We start from the raw sequence: 21,999 nt of genomic DNA, 5'->3' as shown, positions 1-21,999 counted from the left end.
ATTCCACAATCTTGCCTAATCCCTTGAGAGACAGGGACGGTAGAATACGTTGTTTTGATTTGACTTCGCACGTCCTTCAGTGGCCGCTGGTGGGTACAGTGTGGTGCAAACCAATAATAGTGCTGTTACTATACAGTTTAAGGACAAGTTTGTCATATGTTAATGGACATTTTTCATGGAGGATGCCCAGAGCGCACAATATCTGGATCTTTTGAACGAATTTCCATTGAGGATCACATAATTTTTGTCAGCGATATTGCACTAAACTTTGGTACAGACAAAGATTTGCCACAAATCACTGTAACCCCCTGCGTGTCAAGTGCACTGTCAGAGTTACAGATTGGCAAATCTCTGACACCCAGGGCGTCTAGTGCGCATCCGCGTCCCTCAATGATACTACCGGCACATTTTAACACAGTATTGGTGTGTCATCAAGCTACAGAAATCTATTCTCGGTGATGCCATAATTGTTGAATTGTGATATCACTTCGGACTTTGGGTCACACATGCTTCTTATGCACAAGGAAAATATAATGCATTTATAATCTAACATTCCTACGCGAGGAAGTATATTTCCTATACTGTTCTTGTTGCCGTAGATGCGTTTCGCGATCGCGACATCTTCTGCATCGTAGACGAACGCTTTGCTGTTGTCCATTGTATGCTAAAACATCCACATCCAGGCCATGTCCAGCCAGTCTTATACTGACGACGTTATACTGTACCTTGAAATTTATACATGAAGTCATATTCCTTCGTCGAGTGTACGAAATGCTCAAAACTGTTAAGACAATATCCGTCAACCGATTGATGTGATGCGCCCGCCCGGTGTATGGCATTGTATGGCGAAGTAGAGAACGCAACTGTGTGTTCAGGGGAAACGCTTTTTGGCGCTTTCGAAATCGTCCTGTACTGGGACACAGCTAGACCGGGACATAAGATAGCACCGGTTCAGCGGATCAGCTGTCTGCTTACTTTGAAAGGAACTATGAAATAAAGGAACTAGAAGCACGATATGCTGCTTGTCTTTCTAGACACATGGTGTGCGGGATAATTTTTGGTAACTTTGTAGACGAGCAACGAATGGCAAGCTTCATCATCGTGTTGTCTCGTCTCGCCTCACTTTGTGCAGTAATATATAACATTGCTTAAGGATAAACTGCACAGTAGCTGCATAGCTGGCATAATTAACACGTTAACCATACTTTAACCGACCCGAAGAGTGAGCACAAAAGACGACACTTTCTTTCCGTTCCCTGTTTAGTGCGTTATGCTCCTGGCCTTGCTTCTATCCAACAGATAGTGTGATACTTTTTCGTACGTTACAAACGTAACCATCGTCGCCGGGATGACCCGGGTCAGGTTCGGACCGAGACCTTTATAGAATCCGCGCCACGACTCAAATCTGAGATGGAGAAAGAAAGATCAGAGAAAAGGAAAACATTACTTGTTTTTGGTATACAATTTCTGTGATTTTTGTTTGTTTGTTTGTTTGTTTTGTTACTGAAGATTGTTTTTATGCTCAAGAGCACATTTGAATTGCAGATTTTTATTCATTTTGAAATAGACTACTTCACCATTATCATCAAATCAGTTTCAGTTCATTCTTGTTTTTTTCCACTACCCATACAAAAGTAAAACAGAGGTATAAAAACATTACAGACAAAGAAGTGAAGAAACCGGGAAAAGAAAGGATACCCTTAGTATTGTAGATGAACATAGGAAAGGCCCGTACAGAACACCTTACATCTTTATCGGCGCTTACAGTTATTTGCACACGCTTTGTAATCTTGCCTTGGCACATCCCAAACCATTCGCAGAAGTGTCCTATTGCTGGCTAAGTTCGTTCTACCGGATTGCTTTATCTTGTTTATTGCTTTGATTTGGATGTAAAATTGCGTTTGTTTTTCATTCTGCTGGTCTGGAGGGGGGTTAATATTTTGCTGGCATTGCCCACGGTTCAGTTATTGCATTTTCTCATCGCTCTTCACACACGCACCCGATTTTACAACATTTCATCAACATACAAAGATTTGAGGGTTTCTTATCGCGCTCTCAGTGTTTTTTCGCTTCCACAATAATTTCATGCCTGCGGCGCAATTCCAATTCATAACACACTATTGTATTGTTAAATTGTTGTTCATCTTTCACGTGAATTGGCGGCGTGTTTGCTTGCTTTGCTCGCCTCGAATCGCTAGCCAAAAGAAATCTACCCATTATCGGTCGGCCGGTGACCGAGCAGAGCCACGGTGGGCGACTGATAACCACGGAAGAACGGACGTTCAGAAATGCAAAAGACTTACACTGAAGCGAAATCATTCCAAGTGCTGCTGCTATTTCTAATCTGCTGCTTGCTAATCATCCTTTTTCCGTCTTAATATTTTTAAGTAAATGTTCATCATTTTAGATAATCCAATTGTGTTGGGCTGTTTTTTTTCTCTCGATTTTTATATAGTTGTTGAATTGTTTTGATTTGTTTTTCGATCGTGTATACTAGAGTACATGTCGTTGCTACTTTATCTGTTGAAGTTTTCCTTAAGTAGTAGCTACTCTTGCTGTGGATGTAGCATTCTTGTGTACACACTATCTAATTTCTAAGCGACATTAAGTTTCATACTTTTCTTCAGCGTTCAAGTTGTGTTTGCTGTTACAGCGCGCTATGAATCGGCTAAAGCTTAAGCATCATATTCCTTCTGTCTATATTGAGTTTTCCACTTGACACGTTCGTCGTTGAGAGCACAGCTCAAAGTGGACACAACATTCCAGTTCCTACGCTTTAGATTCGCTTTCACGAGACGCTGACGAACCAACCAATTCGTGACAAGATAAGACGGCCATTGCTCTGACAACCGAAATAGTAATCTCACACCACTTGATACACTGTGCTAATCAATTTATCACACCAGAAGATAACAACGCAAATGACAACGAAACACATGGTGTGGTTTTTCATTACACAATACGGGACCTTGCGAATAAAACGAATTGTAGCGATTTTGAATCCTTTTCAACGTTTGCTCGAAATAACTATAAAATTTCCATTACGTAGAGCTTTTGAAAAATATTCAACAGAATTGGCTTTAAGTATAACTGCTTGTTTTTGTTTTTTCGGAAATACCCGCGATGTTCCGGGCTTTTTAAGGTGTGAATGGTAAGGGGTTTGTGTATATAAGTGGTGTTTGTTTTTTTATAAAAGTTGCTCTAAACATACAACTAATAATAACGTTAATCATAACAACAATCGTAATAGTAATAATAATAATTACTGATGCAAAGAGCTGCTGCTTCCACACGTCCTAACACTACACCTTGACCGCCCCCCCAATGGACGGGGGCCAACGAGAGAGATACAAATAAATAGATGTGCGATGCCGATGTGCCAATGGCACAAGCGCACACACGCGCACACACAGAACGCACACAACACGTTAGTGACGATGGAATTGGAAACGACTTACACGCTAAACGAGCATCGTATCAGAGCCGTGAGAGCAGGCCACACGTGCAGGGGTGGATTGTGAGGAGAATTCCCGAGCAGAACGGGTGTTCTCTCGAGAGCGGGAATGGAGTAAACCGACCTCATCCTGCAGTGAACGGGAAGCCGAGGGGAGGGCGAGGAAACCGTACCGGATCGATTGTGTATCCGGCGCGATATGTGGGAGAGGAGAGTGTCTTAAAAGATGGGGCCGCACAGCGACGCGCCTTTCCTTTCTTAGTGGTTGGTAAACTTCTCATAGATCAACATCACTAGGCAAATGTTGGGCGTTACGTGCACTAGATACGGCATCAGCCCTTTATAGAACCCTGACACCCGTTCGTACCTCCATGTCAGCTTCACGCAATCCCAGGTGCCCTTATAGCTATGATTCTGATCCTGCAAGCGCGCCCGGATTACTTGGTACGGATAGGTACCGGCGGCTGCGATTAGCTTCGACACGGCGGCAAACGTCAAGTACTCGGATGTGGTCTGCACCGGGAACGGCCAACATGAAAAGAAACAAGGGGATGCATTAGTAATCGTGGCAAGCGGACACAACTCCCGTCGCGGACACAACCACGACAGGGAGAACTGTTACCAGTTTGGCGTCGATCGGTCGTTTGCGGTGCTGGTTGTATTTGTTCTTCATTTCCTCGTATGTCATGAACTGGAGCGCTCCGTGCGATACGCCAAACATTCCCGGTACGAAACCCTGCACGAAAAGAGGCGCATCGTTAGCTGACTTTCGACAATGTGCCCGTAACCTCTGATTGACTTACCCTGTACAATCCTCGGATGCCCTCGGTGCGGTAGATCTTGGTAAGCCCATCAACCATACCGGCATAACCGGTACTGCTGCCGGCTCGCTCATTGCACTGCAGGCACAGCCTCGTCTTCACCACCCAGATTGGGTTGGTCATGGCAAGCGTTAGAACACCCGCTTCGGCTGCGGCCAGCATGTGCAGCGTAGGTCCCAGGGGTTGAGCCGTGTTTCCATCCTGAATCCATGTCTTAATAGTATTGTAGCTGCAATACAAAGATGCACATTTAGTGATTTGTTACGAGACCCTTCCCGTCCCGCGCTTGCTACTTACAACATAAAATAGAAGCCCCACGCGCTGCCAGAGCCCCACATGTTCGGCGTCACTCCTTTGTACAGTCCACGGAAGCCTTCTTGCCGGAAAATGGTCATGAACGCGCTGGTCAACCCTCGATACTGTGGCACCGAGGCGGTTCGCCCATCGTTGACGGCAAATCGGATCTTGATCAGATCCAGCGGGTGCAGCAGTAGGGTCGAGGTTACACCACCGGAGATGCCGGCCACCAGATGTTCGTACTTTACGTGGGCCAACCATCCGAAGTTGCCCTTTCCTGCTCCGGCTGCACCGGCCGTTGCTGCTGCGGCGGCCGCAGCCGTCTTGTGGTTCTTCAGCGATGATGCCATTTCGTGGGAATATTCTGTACACTGACTCAACTCTCTACAGCACTTGTGGCGTCGTGCACAGTTCGAACTTGTGTGATGAACCTGCGCGCTGCAGGGGTCTCTTTGCGATCAGCAATTAATATTACTACCCTTAGACTACTGTTCCATTAAACATATGGTCACGAGTGCGAGCTGCCCGTGAAAACCAAAAATCGTGAATGTTCGTCAGCGCTGCTGGTACGTGTGCTGATGACTCGTTTGAACCGAATCCTGGATCCAGTAACGAGCGGAGTTAGGTGGTTGTTCTATTTCGGGGGGAAAACGTTCACGCCTTCAATGCAGACGGTCGGGTGTTCAGTAAAGCAACGGAAGTAAGGCAGAAAAAGGATTGCGGAAGGAAGAAAGGTATATACATTATATACAGCGCGGATATCAACCGAGTAACGATTCACTTCCGGGCGCGTTATTCTGTGCAACTACGCGGAGTCGCCGTCCTGTCCTGCCATACATCCGGTTTCACCGAAAGACACTGCAAAACGAGCGAAGCAGGCGATTGCGGATTGTGATGCTGCTGCTGCTGCTGTCTTCGCTGTTGCTAACTCGCACAGCGACCGTCGGTTGCTTCGTTTACTCGTGCTGTTTCTCCTGACCTGGCCTTCTGGCTACGGCGCTGCTTGGTGCGGTCGTTCGGCAGGGGTGCTAGTGCGCGTTAATTTGCTTGCGCCTTGTTTCGTTGCTGCGTGTGTTGCTGCGACGATCCGGACTGCTACAAAAAAAACGGCTACCACTGCTGCCACCACACAACACACCGTCCCATCTAGCGACTGATAAGGGCGGTCAGATATGACGTAAACCCGTACGAGGTGCGGATTTCGTATGTATTAGTAGTTGCCACTTGCTCACTGTGCTTCAGGAAAGTTAACATATTGCACATCTTGCTGCGCCCTGCAAGTTTCGATGCTTGTTTAGAAAAAAAGGGGGCCTCGCACTGCCGCCTTTCTGTTTCACACACTATCGCACACAACCAACTAACACTCACGCACGCACGGTCACACACATACACACAGCTGATTCACTGCACCCGTACGGCGGTCTTTATGTGGTGAAGGACCCGAGGAAACTCACTGTTTCTTCCCCCCGTAATCGCACGGACACACACGTTTTTTCAAGGTCGACAAAGAGACAAGAAGGTACAGGATCGTATGACTGACTGGTCGTCTGGTACCTCTTCCGCTTTCAGCACGTTCGCTTCACCACCTTCATTCTTCTGTTGCAGCAATTACGGCCCTTCCTTCGGGTGTTGTGCTCATTTCCACTGTTCAACAACCGAAAACTGCGACGACTGGTGGATTCGGTGGTTCAGTTTTTCTTGCGATGTTTCAACACCACCGAACGGAAAGGCACGAAATTGCACAGAAACACAGTCACTAGGTGAAAAAGATGATGAAACGCTCCTTTGCTCTCGTGTCAGTGCTGGCCAGAGCGAGCGTTTTTGACAGGTGGACCACAAACGTCAAATCGATGTGTACGATGAGCACGTTTGTTTTGCTCGTCAAACATTTCGTCGAGATTGGATGCCCCAGGTTGCGTTCAAAATGGCCGTTACACAATGGCCGGGTACGAAAACGATATTTTGATAAGAAAACAGTCCGATGCTTTTCTTAACAACAAATTTACAATTACTGTGTATGTTTTCCGTTGAACATAAAGAAGACGACCAGCTCATATAAATCTTTCAAGCGTTTTACACTGGAAACGCAATAAAAGAGCTAGCTTTTTGCCAGAAAATTCATTTTAATGAACCTGCTGTAGCTGACTGTTGTTTAAACGCGAATTTCTCTCTACACCAAATCATTCCAGAAACTGCAACCATCTTGTAAAGCGCAATTTGCTTTCCATTTGACCAAAAAAGACAAGATGACTTGCGCCTATTGCTTGACACTGAAAATTGATAGCCGTAAAAGCACAATTCATTGTTGCTTTTCGTTCGACATTGACTTATATGGTATATCTCTCCCGATTAATGCTTGCCATTCGATAAGAGATACTACAGAAGATAACATTATTGTAACTCGCTGGTACATTCTCATATCATATCTACACCGATGATAGTGGTAAGTCGTTTAAACTCCAAGCAATGTTGCTAATTAGTGATACGACGACACCTTCGACACATTTTAACACACCCACTACCCCACCAAGATAAGCTTACCTGTAAACAGGAATGTCCAACGCGCCCTCTTCCCTGTGTCACGCCTCATCGCAGGGTAAACGAAACTGCCATACATTGGCATGGGAAAATCCACTATTTTCCAGGCAAACATTCGCAGGTAGTTCGTACCGAGCGCGCAGTTCCATTTGGCTTAGTACACCCGTCTCGGTAATACCGTGCCGTCCGGGATCGCCGATATAAATCTGTACCGAGAAAAAGGCGAAATAATGTGATGAAATATTCGCACCCTCGCTTTCACCACTGCACAATGGGCCACAATCTTTGGCATTGCAGTAAATTGCGCCGCTAATCACCGGCACCGACGACATATCCTCTCTTACCTCCGCCCCAGCACGTGCCAATCGCTGTATCCAGGGATGGAGATCAGCTGCTATCTCAGTATCGTAAAACAGGTCGCCTATTAGCACCACTTCGCACCGGTCCACTGTTTGGTGGGTTTCGTCGGCGCCGTGGCCGATAAGGTTATCGCTGCTAACCACCAACCGATTACCCGTGATCCCATTCCGCTCCGCGTTCAGTAGTGTGGCCTGCAATGCGACTGAAAGACACGGCAGATTAGAATAAGCCCGAGAAGTAAATAAACAGTTTTGCAATTCCTGAGCAAATTATCACACCTGGGTCGATGTCGTTTGCTATGACACGGGTAGCTCCCACCAGCAGGGCAGCGATCGCGGAAGCGCCACAGCCGCATCCCACCTCCAGCACCGTCTTCCCGCGGAAAACGTGTTCCGTGTCAAGAATAAACCTGTACGATGTGGGGAACGCGGTGAGATTGTGATCAACCGAACTGGGCTCTCCTTCCCTCCCTCTCTCGCTCTCGCTCTCTTTCTCACCTCGTTAGCGCTTGACCTCCGGGCCAGAAAAATCCCCAAAATGGATCCGCGGAGAAACCGGTATTGGCGCCACTGTTGGCGCCGACGGGTTGATGGTAGATGGCACAATCGGACGTTATGAGGTGCAGTGCGATTTCCGGCGTCATGTGCTGTCGCGATAGCACCGTGTTTGATAAGATCTTTCCACGCACGCTTATCACTTCCGAATCCTTCCCGCCGCTGTTCGCGTACAATGTTGTTGAGGGCGCATTCCTGTTTCTGCGAGAAAGGTGAAGAAAAATGGTTTAGAAAAGCAAACATTCAAAACGCAGCAGAAGAGAGCATGCGTTTTTGCAAGCATTTTTAAATTGCCCACGGTAAAAACCCGACCCTCCGTGAACTTTTTAGCAGCGTGCACGTGCACAGCCGTACATTCATTGCCCTTGACCGTTATTACAGCACAGCCGTTGGAAGGAATGGAAACGCGAACCTAAACGAATGATCGACAATTGGCAACCACCGCCGCCGTACGGGTATGTCCTTCGGTTGGGTCATCTCCATATGTGCACGCTCCAACGATCACGTCCCACCAACCGGTGTGGGAACAGTGGAGAGGCGACAAAACAGTGCGATTTATGCTGCGCGTACGCAACATTTCGGACCACCCTGAAGTAGCTGCGGTCAGCAAGATTCGCACCAAACCGCCCTTATCCTGCCGTCCTCCCCGGGGTCGCGACGGTATTGCGGTCACGTAGCCACGTATCACCCGGTTGAATGATCAAAGGTAGTTGATCTTTACCGTATAGCTGGAAGATATGATTGCGGAGGTTCGGCAAACCCTTTTCGGTAGCCTTTTGCCCGCCGTTGCCAAGCATAACGGCATATCGGTCGGTCCGATGCTATCAGTGCGTGCGATCACCTCAGCAATCGGTGACGGTTTTGGAGAAGGTTTCGCGTTTCTTCCACCACCGACGGGGGTATTGGCCCCCTTCGGAGAGGAAAGGTGATCGGAGAACGGTCATACGCGATCGCCATCACATATTACGCGATCGTTACGTGTCTTGGAGGAAATTGGATGCGTTCTCTGTTGAATGACCGTTGGACGGACCCTCTAAAGGAGCGCATACAAGCGTACAGTTTAGGGTAACTACATGTTTCACGCTTTGTTTTAATGATTCCCTGGCTTTAGCTTCACATAAATTGTGCTAATTATATCGGCGACGGCAGACGACACACAGTAACAATGCCAAATGGCTTACTTTTGCGCCTCCGACGATCACATGTCGCATGATACGCAATCACCACTCACGTGGACTCCGCCGCAAACGATGGCGCGGTTTTGCAAAGCCAATACGACGAAAGTGAAATCGGGAACATCGACAACACCATCGTTACAATAATAACAGTGCATCGATCCGTTCCAGCAATAATGTTCTTTCGCAGCGAATGTTTTCATGTTTTTGCAGTGCTTTACCGCGAAAATGGTTCCACCGGACCATTCCGGACCTTGAACCGGTCACCAGAACACGGCAAAGCAATCATGTTTTTTTCCCAACAAAATGTACACGAAGAAGGCCGCTTTGGCGGGATGAGAGGGGCGGGAGGGTTTTTGATTGTTCAAAACACTAACCCACCTAGCAACTGCTGGGCTACCCGGGGTTCAACCGATTCGCGGAGGGTGTCAAAACATTTCAATATGCTAAAAATAGAATTTGTCGAGTTGGTTGTTCTTTTCGCGTTTCCCACTACACTCTACCACCACCCTACGGCGGACCCGTCTAGTGCAACATGAGTCCCGGTTGGGTTGACGTATACGCGCGTACTGACCAATTTACGCGCCCAATTGGTTTCGATGGTCGAAGGGAGATGGTCAGCAGGTTCGATGTGCCCATGGCATCGTAAATATAAACAATCAACTGCGCATACACAATCGGTGATTTGTGCTGTGTGCTGTGACGTCCTATTATTAGTTGATACATGAAAGACGAGCCCTCTTCGGCACGATTGTATACTAGCAGTTTAATGCGCTATTCTAGGACAATGCCCAATGACCTGCTTCGAGTAAAGTAAAACGGTAAATCAGTCTCCTTGTGACAAAGCATAAAAAGCCATATTTTCCAAATAGCTGCGCAAAATAAAGCTCCAATGCTGCAATCCATCATTTCGCGATCGTTATGGAACGATCCTCGCATACCGATCGACTCAAACGAACAGCTCACGATCCTGCTATTTACACTCTTCCTGTTGCCGCTGTACTACTTATTCCAAACTTTCCATCGAACATCCAACATTGTTGTGCGCTGTCATTGTTGTTAGCTTTTAATTAGCAATCTTGATTTCCAATTAGGATCGCGATGGCTTACTTACTGGCCAGCAGCATCCGATGGTTTGCCGGGCGCAACACGCGACGGCTCGAACCCACCGGATCCACCATATCGATCCGTAGTGCGGCTGTAACGGCGAAGGTTCCAACGTTTCGAAGTAGTGTTTGTAATGCCGCCGTGGGCCGCCGACACAGCATCTGTGGTGCGAAATTTAACGGCTGCCGCTGTGTTGGTGTGGAAAGTACGCTGCCAGCCCCGGACGACGACGCCGACAAGGCCAGCGCCATTCATCTGCCTTCGGCTCGCGTGACGCGCGATCTGTGACATGTTTTTTTGGTATTATGTGTGCCTTCCACTCCACGCTTCTTCTCGTCGCAGCAGCGTCTAGCGAGATAAGGAAAGGGAAAAGAACGAGATTAATTGTTTGCGTGTGTGATGTGGTGTTTTTCTTGCCGAAGCAACCGCGGCTCATACGTTAAAACACAATAATTTTGCTAATATCTGCTGCGCAACCCTGCATTGTGAGGGAACCAGGCGTTCTGTTTGTTGTTGTGTCGAGAGAAAAGTATCAACCATCACACAACAACCAGTTCTGCGCGTTACTTCTAGCAAACAATTCTGCAGACACAAAAACAAATGTAATCTAGTTTCGAATTATCGTTCGGTTCTCGAAGACTAACATAATAACAAACAAACAAGCAGCCGATATGCCCGCTGAACGGCTTATATTAATAGTATAGCGCGAAAACTTGTTTGTGTTGTCGGTAGCGTTTTTGATTGCAACCGCTGGGGTATCCTCAATGCCGGAGATCCCTCTCGCGGTATTATAATTCTGAGAAATTTGGAAATGTTTTTAATGCAAGCCCGGTACTTTGAAATACTAAAATAAAGATGGGAACTTGGAAGCAAGTCTTCCAGAAAAGTGCGACTTCCCCCAGCAACGACTCATGATGAACCCATCCGCGACGGTTTCATTCATGCCGAACGGAACACGATCGATGGATGCCGTAACCGGATTTGTGAAACATGAAACTACACGACTCCCCAAATAGGCGTACGATGACTTGCAAACGCATGGAGAAACGCATGAAGAGCTCAAGCCATTCAAATATTTGACTGTTTAAAAAGGCCGTACGATCGATGCCGAACTTTGGCCAAGCGGCTTTGGCTTTCCTCACGATCAAAGGTCGCCGTGGAGAGCGGCCATTGACGTAAAATTACGTGTCTCTGACCGCCATGCCAGACACTAGCCCAGTTTCCAGTTTGCTTTCGACAGGTAGAACGAAAGATCCGGTACGACGGTTGACATTCCGGTACCCGTTCCGTGTATCCTTTCCGCGTCCAAGGACGACAACCAATTGAAACAAGTTATCGAATAAAGTTTCCATCGATCGGTGGTCCAATTAAAGGCGGATTTTCTACCGGTTCGCAGGGGTGCAGTTGCACACCCCAAAACTCCCCGTCGGATGCGTTTGTCGCTACGGATCGTCTGGTTTTTCCCAGTTCAACCTAAGCACACGCACCGGGGGAGGGCTAGGGGCGAAGCGCAAAACCTGTCCCAAACCCAGCCACGACCTCATCAGAACCCACCCTTAGTGTGGGGTCTGTTCGTCGGCTTCGTTTGTGTGTGCGCGAATTCGTTCGCGTTCGCGTTCGTCGTTTGTCGTTCGTGCGCCGCCCTTGCGCGAGTGGGGATGGTGTCTATAAAAGCATGCGCAGCCGACTTTGCTTCGTGTATTTTACATTCAGCAAGCAACGTGTAACGTTTTCGCTCGGGACCGTGTTTCGTGTTTGACGCCGACTGCTACACTCAAACAGTGACGCGTGTCTACGCTATTAGCGCGTGCCAAATCCATATATCCGTGTGCGAGACACTAACTCCGCAAACAAGCGCTTGAATTACGCAATAACGGCTGCCAAGTGTGAAACGGTGGTGATAACAAACAAAGCAGACAAAATGGTGATAGCGACCAAGATCCGTACCAGCAGCATTAGCAGCACGATTGACGGTGGTGACATTGACGCCAAGTTGGCGAACCTGTTCCTCGATTCGACGACCGGCAAAGAGAACGTTGGTGGTGGTGGCGGTGGCGGTGGCGTCGACGGTGGCATGATGATGGTGGAACCGATCGGGGCCACCGTCCGCCGGGCGCTGGTTGCCGCAAGCCGGGAGGACCGTGCCATCGTCGGATTGTCGGAATCGATAAACGCACTCTCGAAGACGCCGGAGGATTTTCTCTTCTGCTTTCTGGCCGCCTCGGGCAATCCGGCCAACCACATGCACCAGGTGCTGCTGGAGGCGTTCTGTTTCGAGCATGATATTTACATAATTAAGGTAGGTTCAGTCGCTCGCTCGACACGCTTCGTCGCCGCGCCCCCGTCACTCTTCATTACGATGCGCTTCGATGCGTTCTATTTTCGCACCGCAGTGTGTCACTGTAATGATGCAAAATGAAAACAATGTTTAGCAATACTCTAACAATCGTTCCCAATGTTGTCTTTCCTCCACATTGCAGGTTGATAGTGCAGAAAAGTTAAGCCGCATGCTCGGGACGCCGCGCGTTGAGTCCTGTGCCTTGCTGCAAAAGAGTTGGTCCGAGGGACGGACGGAAACCATCACCGACGTGGAAGACCAGCTCGTCGACTACTGCGAGGAGCACTGGGAAGCTCCAGTCAAGCCAATCGTTAAGCTACCAGAAAAGTAACCCTCGCCACCTGCACTGTCCTCAGTGACCAATGCCTACTGAGAAAACGCAACAAAGCTGAACAACACCTTGACGACAGGTCAAAGTGTCCCGCGGAGAGGAGACTCATGTCCGTGCTGCTCCTTCTGATCCGTTTGCCTGCGAATGGATGGCGAAGCGGTTGGAACGGTTCCGACGGAACAGAAAAAGTGAGCGACAAAACGTGTGCATGTGCAAGAAGAACTGAAACTGTCTGATCGTTTGCTATAATGCGGCGGTTTGATTTTACTACGGTGCGAAATCGCGGTGCAAGTGAAATCTACCGTCGATAAATCGTTGTGCTGCGCGCGAGTGATCAACAGACTTAAGGAAGCAAGAACTATTAGTGCGATGGAGATGATGGACGCGACAGTGTTACAGAGTGTTTTTACAACAGTTACAAGAACATTACAACATTAACGCCTGAGTGTGTGTGTGTGTGTGTGTGAGTGTGTGTCGTTATAGGCACCACTACTGCAACCACATCACAAGAGTGCTACACTGCTGCTACCGTTTATGTTACTACAGCATAGAATGTAGGTTTAAACCCCCCCCCCTCCCCCACTAAACATGTGTAATAAAGCAAACGAGACAACTTTTTTGAATGAAATTCATAATCACATGCGCCTTCTCCTTTCTGTGGGCGTGCTTCGACTATGAGATATCACAAATACCATAAGCATTAGTCACAGTATTTAGGGGGATTCCGAAAAAGGAAAACCAACCCAACCCGAAACCGACCCCTTTTTTGCAATGTTTTTGGAACAATAGGGACAATAATAACAGAAAGAATGCACGTCGCGATTGATTCTGATAACAGTGGAGCTATTTCCTCATTTCCTGATAACAGCTACGGGGAGTATATTATCAGCCGCAGTGATATAAAATCGGCATTCTTTTATGGGACTCTGTCCGTACAAAGGGGCACTAATGGAACGAGAAAATACACAGCAGATGGAATTTTCTGGGACTCCCATTCCGTTTTCACATGTTCAATTCTGTGTGTCACGTGGAGCGGTCCTCCCCTTTTCCAATTGGAATTTCATTCACAGACCGGCTTGACGGGATGCTCCAATCCAAACATTGCATTCTTTCACGCGCTTTCTTCTGTTAGCGCGATCACATGACCCTTCGAAATACGCTAGAATAAGCCCGCAAAACTACGAATATGTTGCATCATTCGAGCTTCATGCGAGCCCCTCTCTTGGACGGCGTGCCCTCCCGGCCGAAAAAGGGGGAAGATGTACCCCCTTTTTTCCAAATGATTCACGTTCGTTCAGGTTCATACCCGTTTCGGTGCACGGTCGCCCGCTGATAAAAATGCTTGTCCATTGCGCAAGTGCGGCCATCCGTCTTGGCAATACACCATACACCCCCCCAATCGGCATTAGAGTTCATTCATGGAAAGTGGATATAGCAGACGTCGCGAATTCCGAACGAGTGTGCCCTCGCAACGATGTGTGTGTGTTGTTGTGTTGGTGAGACGATCGCGACCTAGTATTACGGGCATAAAAGTACCTTGCCGCAGCAAGCGCTGATTCATTGTGCTTCGAACAACCGGAACAGAGCGCGAGAGTGTAGCAATCTTTGTCGGGTGGGCGCGCGTGCTTGTGTTTGTCTCGTCCGCGAGTTTGAAAGTGTTTTGCCAATTCGAAAGCTAACAGAATAGACATTTCCAATTGAAGACGAACTGTGCACGGGTGTGAAGTGTGTTTGCCAAAGATAACAAACGGCACCTTTCTCGTTTGTTTAGCGAGAAGAGAGAACGAGTTGCAATTGCAAGCGCCAAGTAGTAGGCCATCATCCAGCGCCATTTCACAACCTTGCCCAACGGAGAGCGTGCGCCCGTTTGAGCTTGGACTACTTGGGGTGGAAGGGTGAAAGTAGACGGCATTCCAGAGAAGGTGGTGCATCACGTGCTTGTGCGTGTGTGGACGAACTGGCATCCACGTCTGGCAATCATCAGTCAAAGCGTACCATGGTCCTGAAGGCATCGGATGAAGGAAAGACGATGGAGTCGAACGGTTTCCACACGGTCGGGATAGGGTCGAGCGCAAGGAAGGCACTGCTGAGCGCGCTGGAGGATAAGCGGCTAGTAGTTGGGTTGGCCAGTGCCGTACGCAGCTTGGCTGCCAATCCGGAGCTGTACAATTTTTGCTTTCTGGCACCGTTTGACGACCACGGTGAGAGTGGTAGCCACATGCAGGAGGTGCTGCTGGAAGCGTTCTGTCTCGAGCACGACATCTACATTATACGGGTAAGTGTAACGGTGTAACAAGTGTTTGAAAAGATAAGGACAGAACACTAACGATGATTCCTCATCTACCACAGGTCGACAGTGCGGACAAATTGAGCCGTTTGGTGCAGTCTCCGGTTGTGGCGTCCTGTGCGCTGGTACGCAAACTGCCACCGAAAATGCTACGTAGAATGAGCAGCGCCTTCCGACGATCTGAAAGCATCCTAATCGAGCACTGTGAGCTGTACTGGGACGAACCACACAAACCCGTTATCAAATTGCCCGAAAAGTGAGCAACACATTCTCCCGTGTGTTTTGTGAAACAAGAGGACGTCCTTTAGAAAGCCAGAGCGCAACAACGAGCGACCTTGCTTGTGCTGTAGAATGGCAAATATTCTCCACTTACCTAAGAGCTAACTAGGCCAACTTCAGGGCCATAAGTTTGAAATCCTTTAGCCGGTAGCGGGAAACCGAGGGCCGCACGATAAGCTAGGTTAAGCTAGGGATACACAAGGAGCAACGAACGGCTCGAACTTTGACCGATTTCGGTCCACCAAACAGTGCAGCACTGTAGCAAACGATCGTTGGAAAGTGTGGACACGGTTTTTCTGTACTTTTAGACGCAAATTACGTGCAAAATAAAACACGAAAATCACCGACGTAAACAAACTGTTGCATGCATGCAATTTTCACACCGAACTGTCAGTCCGTGCCGTTCCCAAGCAACAAAATTGTGCCCGAGTGAAGAAAGCTCTTTCCGTGATGAGAACGCCATCTATTGGAAACAAATGGAAGCTTTGGAAGTTTGAAACGGCTGTGCTTTGGCGGTTGCTCCGCTCAGACTTTACTTTGCGTAATTACGGTTTTACTGAAACATTATGCAACGTAAGGAGAGTTTCGTTCTTTAAAATAGTAAAATAGCAATAAGATATAGTGAATATAAAACCGATTCATTTCTTCGACCATTCATTGCTTACTTTTTATTTTAATATTGCTTTCACGTTCAAATCGTAAACCTAGTTGCGGGAAAAGCCCCACCAGACAAGAAAGATATGTAACAGAGAGTTTTGGAACATGAACACAACACGCACACACACACGCACACACGCACACTTGCACACACTCACAACCATGCTTATCTACGATATGATACAATTCTTATTGTCCTTCTCATAATGCTGACCGGCGACAACGGAAGACGTCTGCAGCTGCTTCCGCTTTCTAGCGCAGGCCAGCGAGTTGTTTGGCATATAGTGTATCCTCGTGCCACCGTACGAGGTGCGGCGCAGGGGCAGCTCGTACACATCGTCATCGGCACTGGACGAGCTGGAGGAGCAGGTGGAGCAGACGCTGCGCGCATCCGAATCGTCCACCGGGCGCTGCTGCTCGCGCTGATGCGAATGATGATGGCGCCGGTGGTGGTAGTTGTCCGTTTCGTCCTCGGCCAGCTCATCGTCATCCGATGCGTAGTTGCTTCTCCGCTGATGGTGGTGGCTCGGCTCGTCGCGGGAAGTATGGCGTCGGCGACGAGGTGATCGTCTGCTGCCGGAGGAGCCAGACCCGTGACGATCACCGCCGCTGCGATCGTGCTGCTGCTGCTGCTGCGACACCGAATGATGATGGCGGCGGGAGGAGGAGGACGAAGATCCATGCTCGTAACGATCGTAGTCCGTTCTCCGCTTGGACGATTTGGCTGCCCGGTTACGCTGTCCACCGTTCCGCTGGCAGTAGCTCTTGGTGCGGGGCAGCGAGTCTTGGAAATCTCCCTCAAACCGTACTTCCTTCTTGATAACTGAAAAGGATGATAAAACATAAATTAACAATCGTACTATACAAATGAGTATGCTTCCACCGATTTACCTATTGGCGGTGGCGTCGGAAGCTCCACGATCGAATGGGACGCGTCCGAGGCATTTTGGTTCTGTTCGTCCGCATCGTCGCCCCCATTCGCAACGACACTGTCCTCGATCGGCATCGGCGTCGGACTGTTGGTACCACTGAAGCTCGGCGATCCACCCGAGCCCGCTGCCGCTAAACATCGATTCAGCTCCGGCATTGAGGACGTTAGAATTGGTCCACCACCGGTCGGACCATTTCCATTACCACCGGCAACCGGTCCCGTCACCTGCGTTCTTACCGTAGCAGTAGCCGTAGCGATCGAGATCGTTTCACTTCCCGTACGCTCCGACTGCCAGTGCTGCTCCAAACTGTGCCCCAGGTCGGTCAGATCCAGCGGCTGACGACTGCGATCTTTGTGCAGCAGTCGGTTCAGCTCGGGCGAACACTGCGGAATGCGGTGCCGGTTCGAGTCGCCTACACCGCCACCCGCCGTCCCCGTACCGTTGTCCGTTGCCGTCCCATTGGAAGCGGGACTGCGCAGTTGATGGTCACGATCGCTGCCGACCGTGCTGGCGGCTTCATGGCTTTGTACTTCGTGCTCGGCGGTGTGCAGTGTGGCCGACTCGGGTGCCGTGTTGTTGGTGGCAGTAGTGGCAAGTGTCGTGCTGGTATTACCCGTCGCAGCCGACATCGACGTCGTGATGCTGGTCGCTGCAGTGTAGCAGGAAAGCGTCATCTCATCGTTTCCGTTGCCATCGATCGTTGATTCCCCTCCGTTGCTTACTTCCGTGTGCGGAGGTGAAAGGCGTCCCGTGCCTCGATCGGGACTTCGTAACGGTTCCGGCGAACGGGCTGCAGTGTGGGACGGCTGTGAGCTTCGATGGGCATACTCTTTGCCATCGTCACGCAGCTGCTGCTGCTGCTCGTCGAGCGTTCGATTGTTTCGGGCGTTCCCGTGCAGGAGAGCTGCCGCAGCCGGTAGTGAACCATCGGAAGGTGTCGGTGGCTCACCCTTGCTGCAGGCAATTGAGCAATAGATTTCCCCCCGTCGCGGCAAGAACGGACGCCCGAGCAGCGAACAGCGACAGGTGCTGCAGGCGAAACACTGATCCGTCGCATGCCAGTGCTGCCCATCGTGGCTCATCTGGCCCTGATCGACGCCGATCGGTTCGCTGCAGTAGTCACAGTATTCCGCAAACATGGCGTCGAAGCAGTGCAAACAGTAAGGTTTCCCATCGCGCATAATGTACCTAAAAACGGAGGGACAGAGAGATGGTTCATGTTAGTCGTTGTGTTTGGTCCTTTATACAAACGGCATCATACCTCTGTCCACCAAGCTGTTTGTCGCACTCGAAACAAGCAAAGTGTTTGATGTGCCACGCTCGACCTTCCGCTTCGGTGCACTCATCGGCCAGGATAATCTAAAAAAACGAAAGACACTAGCATTAGTGTTCTCTCCTTCCTAAGCCCCAATCCAATCCATCCATTCATCCATCCTTCCGTACCTCATCACAGGCGGAGCAACGTGGTTTGAGCGTTTCGGCATGATGCCGGCCACAGTACAGCCGATTCTCCCGGTGGAAGTAGATCAAGTCGACCAGCAGCTCCTTGCAGACGCAGCAGGCGAAGCAGGCCGGATGCCAGCAGGTGTTGGGCTCGAACCGTGACGCAAACACCATCATGTCGCCGGAAGACGCACACTCGCCACACTATATGAAGCGTAACAAGCAGACACGAAACATGAAATTAATTATAAATTAAGAAAGAGAGAGAGAGAACCAAGGACACTTACCCGTTCGCATATTAAGGTGGTCGTTATCTGCTTGACCGTGCCGCGGCCCAACGCTTCCCGCTTGCGCTGGGCCGAGAACAGCTTCAGCTCTTTGCGCTCCTCATCCGTCAGCGAGTGACAGTAGCGAACCTGGGGGGGTGAAATTGTGTGGCCGCGTTAGTGTTGTTGTCCCCCACCAAAAAAAAAAAACGTCCTCCCAGAGACCCAGAGACACAACTCACCTCATTATCGTGCGGTGGAAGCTGCTGCAGCAGCTGTCGAACGCGATGCCGCTCGCCGATACTGTTTACGTACGGGACCTTATCCTCCGGGATGGCGGAAAAGTACAGATGGACCTACAGGAGGAGACACAGCAAGATAAGAGAACATGTTAACAAAACAGACGCCCAGACACAGATGGATCAAACGGACCTTTTATCGGTGTGGTGTGTGGTTAGTATGTAAGGGGGGGGGTAACATGATACGACAAAGGATAACCCGGGGGCAGGGAGAAGTTGTACGGGCTGCAACGGTTCCACGTGTTCGATCAGCTTAACGACACGAGTGATTAAAAAAGCCACCAACATGTCCCACCGATGATGGGGGGGGGGGGGGGGGGGGGGGAACCGTCGAACCATAATCGAACCTCTTCCATACCGCAGAGCACATTCCGATCCCTTGGGAGCTGGAAGGAGGAAGGGCACTGTGTATGAGCAATGCACGTACACAGCAGCCGCCCGTTACGTCCATTTGCATATGAATTACTACTGATAGGTTGCCCAACCCAACCCATCCCTCTCTCCCCATGCACTTCCCAACTTTCCCTAAACGGGGGAAGGCAGCAGAGGACGATTAAAAAATATTTCCAATTACTTCCTTCATTCCTCATTCCCCTTCAACCGCGCTCTTCTTTCTTGCTCTTCGGGCTATGTATTGCGGTCTCACTCTCTCTCTATCTCTATCCATCTCTCTCTTTTGTCGTTATTGGAAGACGCCCCATAATCAAAGGATGCGGAGGAAACCGGACCCGGTTCGTGTAGTTAGGGGTGCTGCGCGGCAGTGTTGGTTTTATTTATTAACTTTCCACCCAGAATTCCACCTCTCCTCCTCCTCCTCATCCCCCTCCCCCCACCTGTGCTGTGCATTAGAGAGACGGTCGCGCCTTTTTTGCGCCCAGCCGAGCGGTGTGTGAGCCCTCTGATTGCATGTTTCTACGAGCTGCCATTGCTAATCCGAAGACATTCATTAGATTAGATCAACCACCACAAGGGGCGACAGAATCTGAGCTCCCCCGAAGGGGGGGGGGGACCAAACTTTCCACCACCAACCACCAACCAAGAAGGTAATGGTAATCTCGCGTGTTGCACAAGGGCGCAAAGCGGCATGGAACTAAATAGAGGGAAGAGAACACACATCAATAAATAAAGAATCGCGTGCAAACATGTCGCGGCACAGCACTCAGCGTGTGTGTGTGTGTGTGTGTGAGCTCAGTGCCTTCTCCCCCTTGCAGCCGATTACCAAGATCGAGATCGAATGCCAAATCGGGCCAAAGCGAGCTTGCAACGGCACAAGTGGACGGTGGAGTTTGTGAGATCGAAGTCACCGATAACCAAAACATGATCCGAATGCAACACAGTGCCATACAATTCACAAATGGAGCTGAGGAACGGGGGGAAAAGGAAGGGCGGCTATGGATGGATTGCAGGATGCTGCTGCTGCTGCTGCTGCTGCTGTTGCACCGGAAGCAGATGATACACCACATGCCAGGGGTGAGAACTCCCCTAGCGGGCAAACTCCGGTAGCAATAACACTTCGACTGACGGCCGAGCCCCGTAATTAGTAAGGAGATGGTGGTGGTGGCGCTGCGGGGCGAGATGCAAAAAAACTGGAATTATAATTCCCTGCCTCTCACCCAGCCCCTTGCTCCCTTGCTCATTCATCCCTTTACTACCATGTCTGATAAGTCCCTTCGGTGCTTGGTCTCAGAGAGGTGAATGCACCTCGCTCTCCCTTGCTGGCAGGCAAAAGAAACACACACCACCACCACCACCAACTTGTCACCCATGTCCCCGATGGCCTGGTCGAACCTCGAGCAATTCGAGCAAACATTCGCTAGGCACACCTTTCCACACGCCACCACGGAAGGACAAGTTTCAAGCCACACGGCCCCGGCCCCGACCCGAGAGGCAGAAAAGATGTGCGTTCTTATTGCACGAGGGCGTAATAGAGTTCGATTAAAAAAGATAATGCTCCAAAAGCAGGTTTGAGAATGCTACAATTTATTTCCATTGCCACTTAACAACTTTATCCAACCATGCGGACGGGCGCCCGTGGTGCGCTCGTGGGTGTAGAGAAAGAGAGAGAGAGATTAAAAGCGATGCCAGCCGCGTCTATTCTTAGCGCGGGGACGCTTTTTAATTGAATTCTCCCCCCGCTCTTCTGTAGTAGAGGACAAGCTTTTTTGTGTGATGCTTTTTTACAAGCATCATTTGCCGCCACTTATCACTGAATGCAATCAGGCATTCGCTCTCCAATCGATTTCATCCCCAAAAGGACTTACCGAAAGACTTGCAATGCACATAAAGCGGGCACTTTGTTCCGTTCTTCGCTTGCTTCGCCTGCTTCGATCAACAAAAAGGACGCGCGAAAACAGTTTCACTCACTCGACGATGAGCTCTCTCTCTCTCTCTCTCTCACTCCATATCCCGGCGCTCAGGGTGAGATGTGTTTGTCAAGGCTCCACCACACAATAACAACACGGCGTTTATATCAACCCTTTCCACCACACCACAACTCCTCTGTTCACTCATAATTTTACACTGCAGTGCATTTATTACGTTGTCGAACTAGTTTCTTGCCATTTATAACGTTTTTTTTTGTTGCTGTTGTTGTGTTGCTCCTTTTCTCTTTCTTTCGCTTCGCGTCTTGGGGTTGTTGTTTTTTTCTTACATACCCCCAACAGGCAAAAAAAGCAATGACCCTCCGAGAAGGGGAGTGTAATAAAAGCAACTGGTAGTGGAGAGAGGAAAAAAAAAGGGGAAAACACAACGGATCGATCCAAAGGGCGATCCCGGTGTGGTTGCGCACAGACACACACACACACGCGTTGTGTTTCTGCCAAGGGGTGTAATTATTAAATTCCTATGACCACAGGTACTAC

The 21,999-nt window shown here is 49.4% G+C and overlaps 4 protein-coding genes across 7 annotated transcripts in view; 2 read left to right on the top strand and 2 right to left on the bottom strand.

Annotated features, from left to right (window-relative positions):
* Positions 1–4: 4 nt before the first annotated feature.
* LOC121594423 (mitochondrial folate transporter/carrier) lies at positions 5–15,936 on the bottom strand. 4 transcript variants are annotated; one of them, XM_041917656.1, is made up of 7 exons: positions 15,636–15,936; positions 10,314–10,654; positions 7,968–8,225; positions 7,749–7,879; positions 7,455–7,672; positions 7,114–7,316; positions 5–86 (listed from the first exon to the last, which is right to left on the bottom strand). In XM_041917656.1, exons 2-6 carry the CDS (start codon positions 10,595–10,597, stop codon positions 7,152–7,154), a joined length of 1,056 nt encoding a protein of 351 aa, XP_041773590.1. In that variant the 5' UTR covers positions 10,598–10,654; positions 15,636–15,936; the 3' UTR covers positions 5–86; positions 7,114–7,151. The 4 variants fall into 4 exon arrangements, with proteins under 4 accessions (XP_041773590.1, XP_041773591.1, XP_041773589.1 ...); XM_041917655.1 differs by lacking the exon at positions 5–86 and adding an exon at positions 1,315–1,405; XM_041917658.1 differs by lacking the exons at positions 5–86; positions 15,636–15,936 and adding an exon at positions 5,604–6,842 and having other exon boundaries at positions 10,310–10,387.
* On the top strand, positions 12,228–13,610 carry LOC121594427. Its single transcript, XM_041917667.1, has 2 exons — positions 12,228–12,605; positions 12,787–13,610. Exons 1-2 carry the CDS (start codon positions 12,228–12,230, stop codon positions 12,973–12,975), a joined length of 567 nt encoding a protein of 188 aa, XP_041773601.1. The 3' UTR covers positions 12,976–13,610.
* LOC121594429 lies at positions 14,117–15,642 on the top strand. The gene is made up of 2 exons (XM_041917670.1): positions 14,117–15,250; positions 15,325–15,642. Exons 1-2 carry the CDS (start codon positions 14,972–14,974, stop codon positions 15,520–15,522), a joined length of 477 nt encoding a protein of 158 aa, XP_041773604.1. The 5' UTR covers positions 14,117–14,971; the 3' UTR covers positions 15,523–15,642.
* A 230-nt stretch (positions 15,937–16,166) lies between the features above and the next one.
* Positions 16,167–21,999, bottom strand: part of LOC121594413 (protein prickle-like) — a 30,188-nt gene continuing 24,355 nt past the window's right edge. Inside the window, exons 4-9 of the mRNA XM_041917620.1 lie at positions 19,082–19,195; positions 18,861–18,989; positions 18,574–18,777; positions 18,392–18,489; positions 17,090–18,318; positions 16,167–17,021 (exon numbers count right to left, since the gene is read on the bottom strand). Of these exons, the coding sequence (XP_041773554.1) occupies positions 16,369–17,021; positions 17,090–18,318; positions 18,392–18,489; positions 18,574–18,777; positions 18,861–18,989; positions 19,082–19,195 (2,427 nt within the window). The 3' untranslated portion in view covers positions 16,167–16,368. The remainder of the gene's footprint in view (positions 17,022–17,089; positions 18,319–18,391; positions 18,490–18,573; positions 18,778–18,860; positions 18,990–19,081; positions 19,196–21,999) is intronic.

Source organism: Anopheles merus, chromosome 2L (genome assembly GCF_017562075.2).
Source record: "Anopheles merus strain MAF chromosome 2L, AmerM5.1, whole genome shotgun sequence".
In the NCBI taxonomy this organism is placed as follows: Eukaryota; Metazoa; Arthropoda; class Insecta; order Diptera; family Culicidae; genus Anopheles; species Anopheles merus.
The sequence above is the reverse complement of the archived record's forward strand: the minus strand, read 5'-3'. Positions and strand labels throughout refer to the sequence as shown.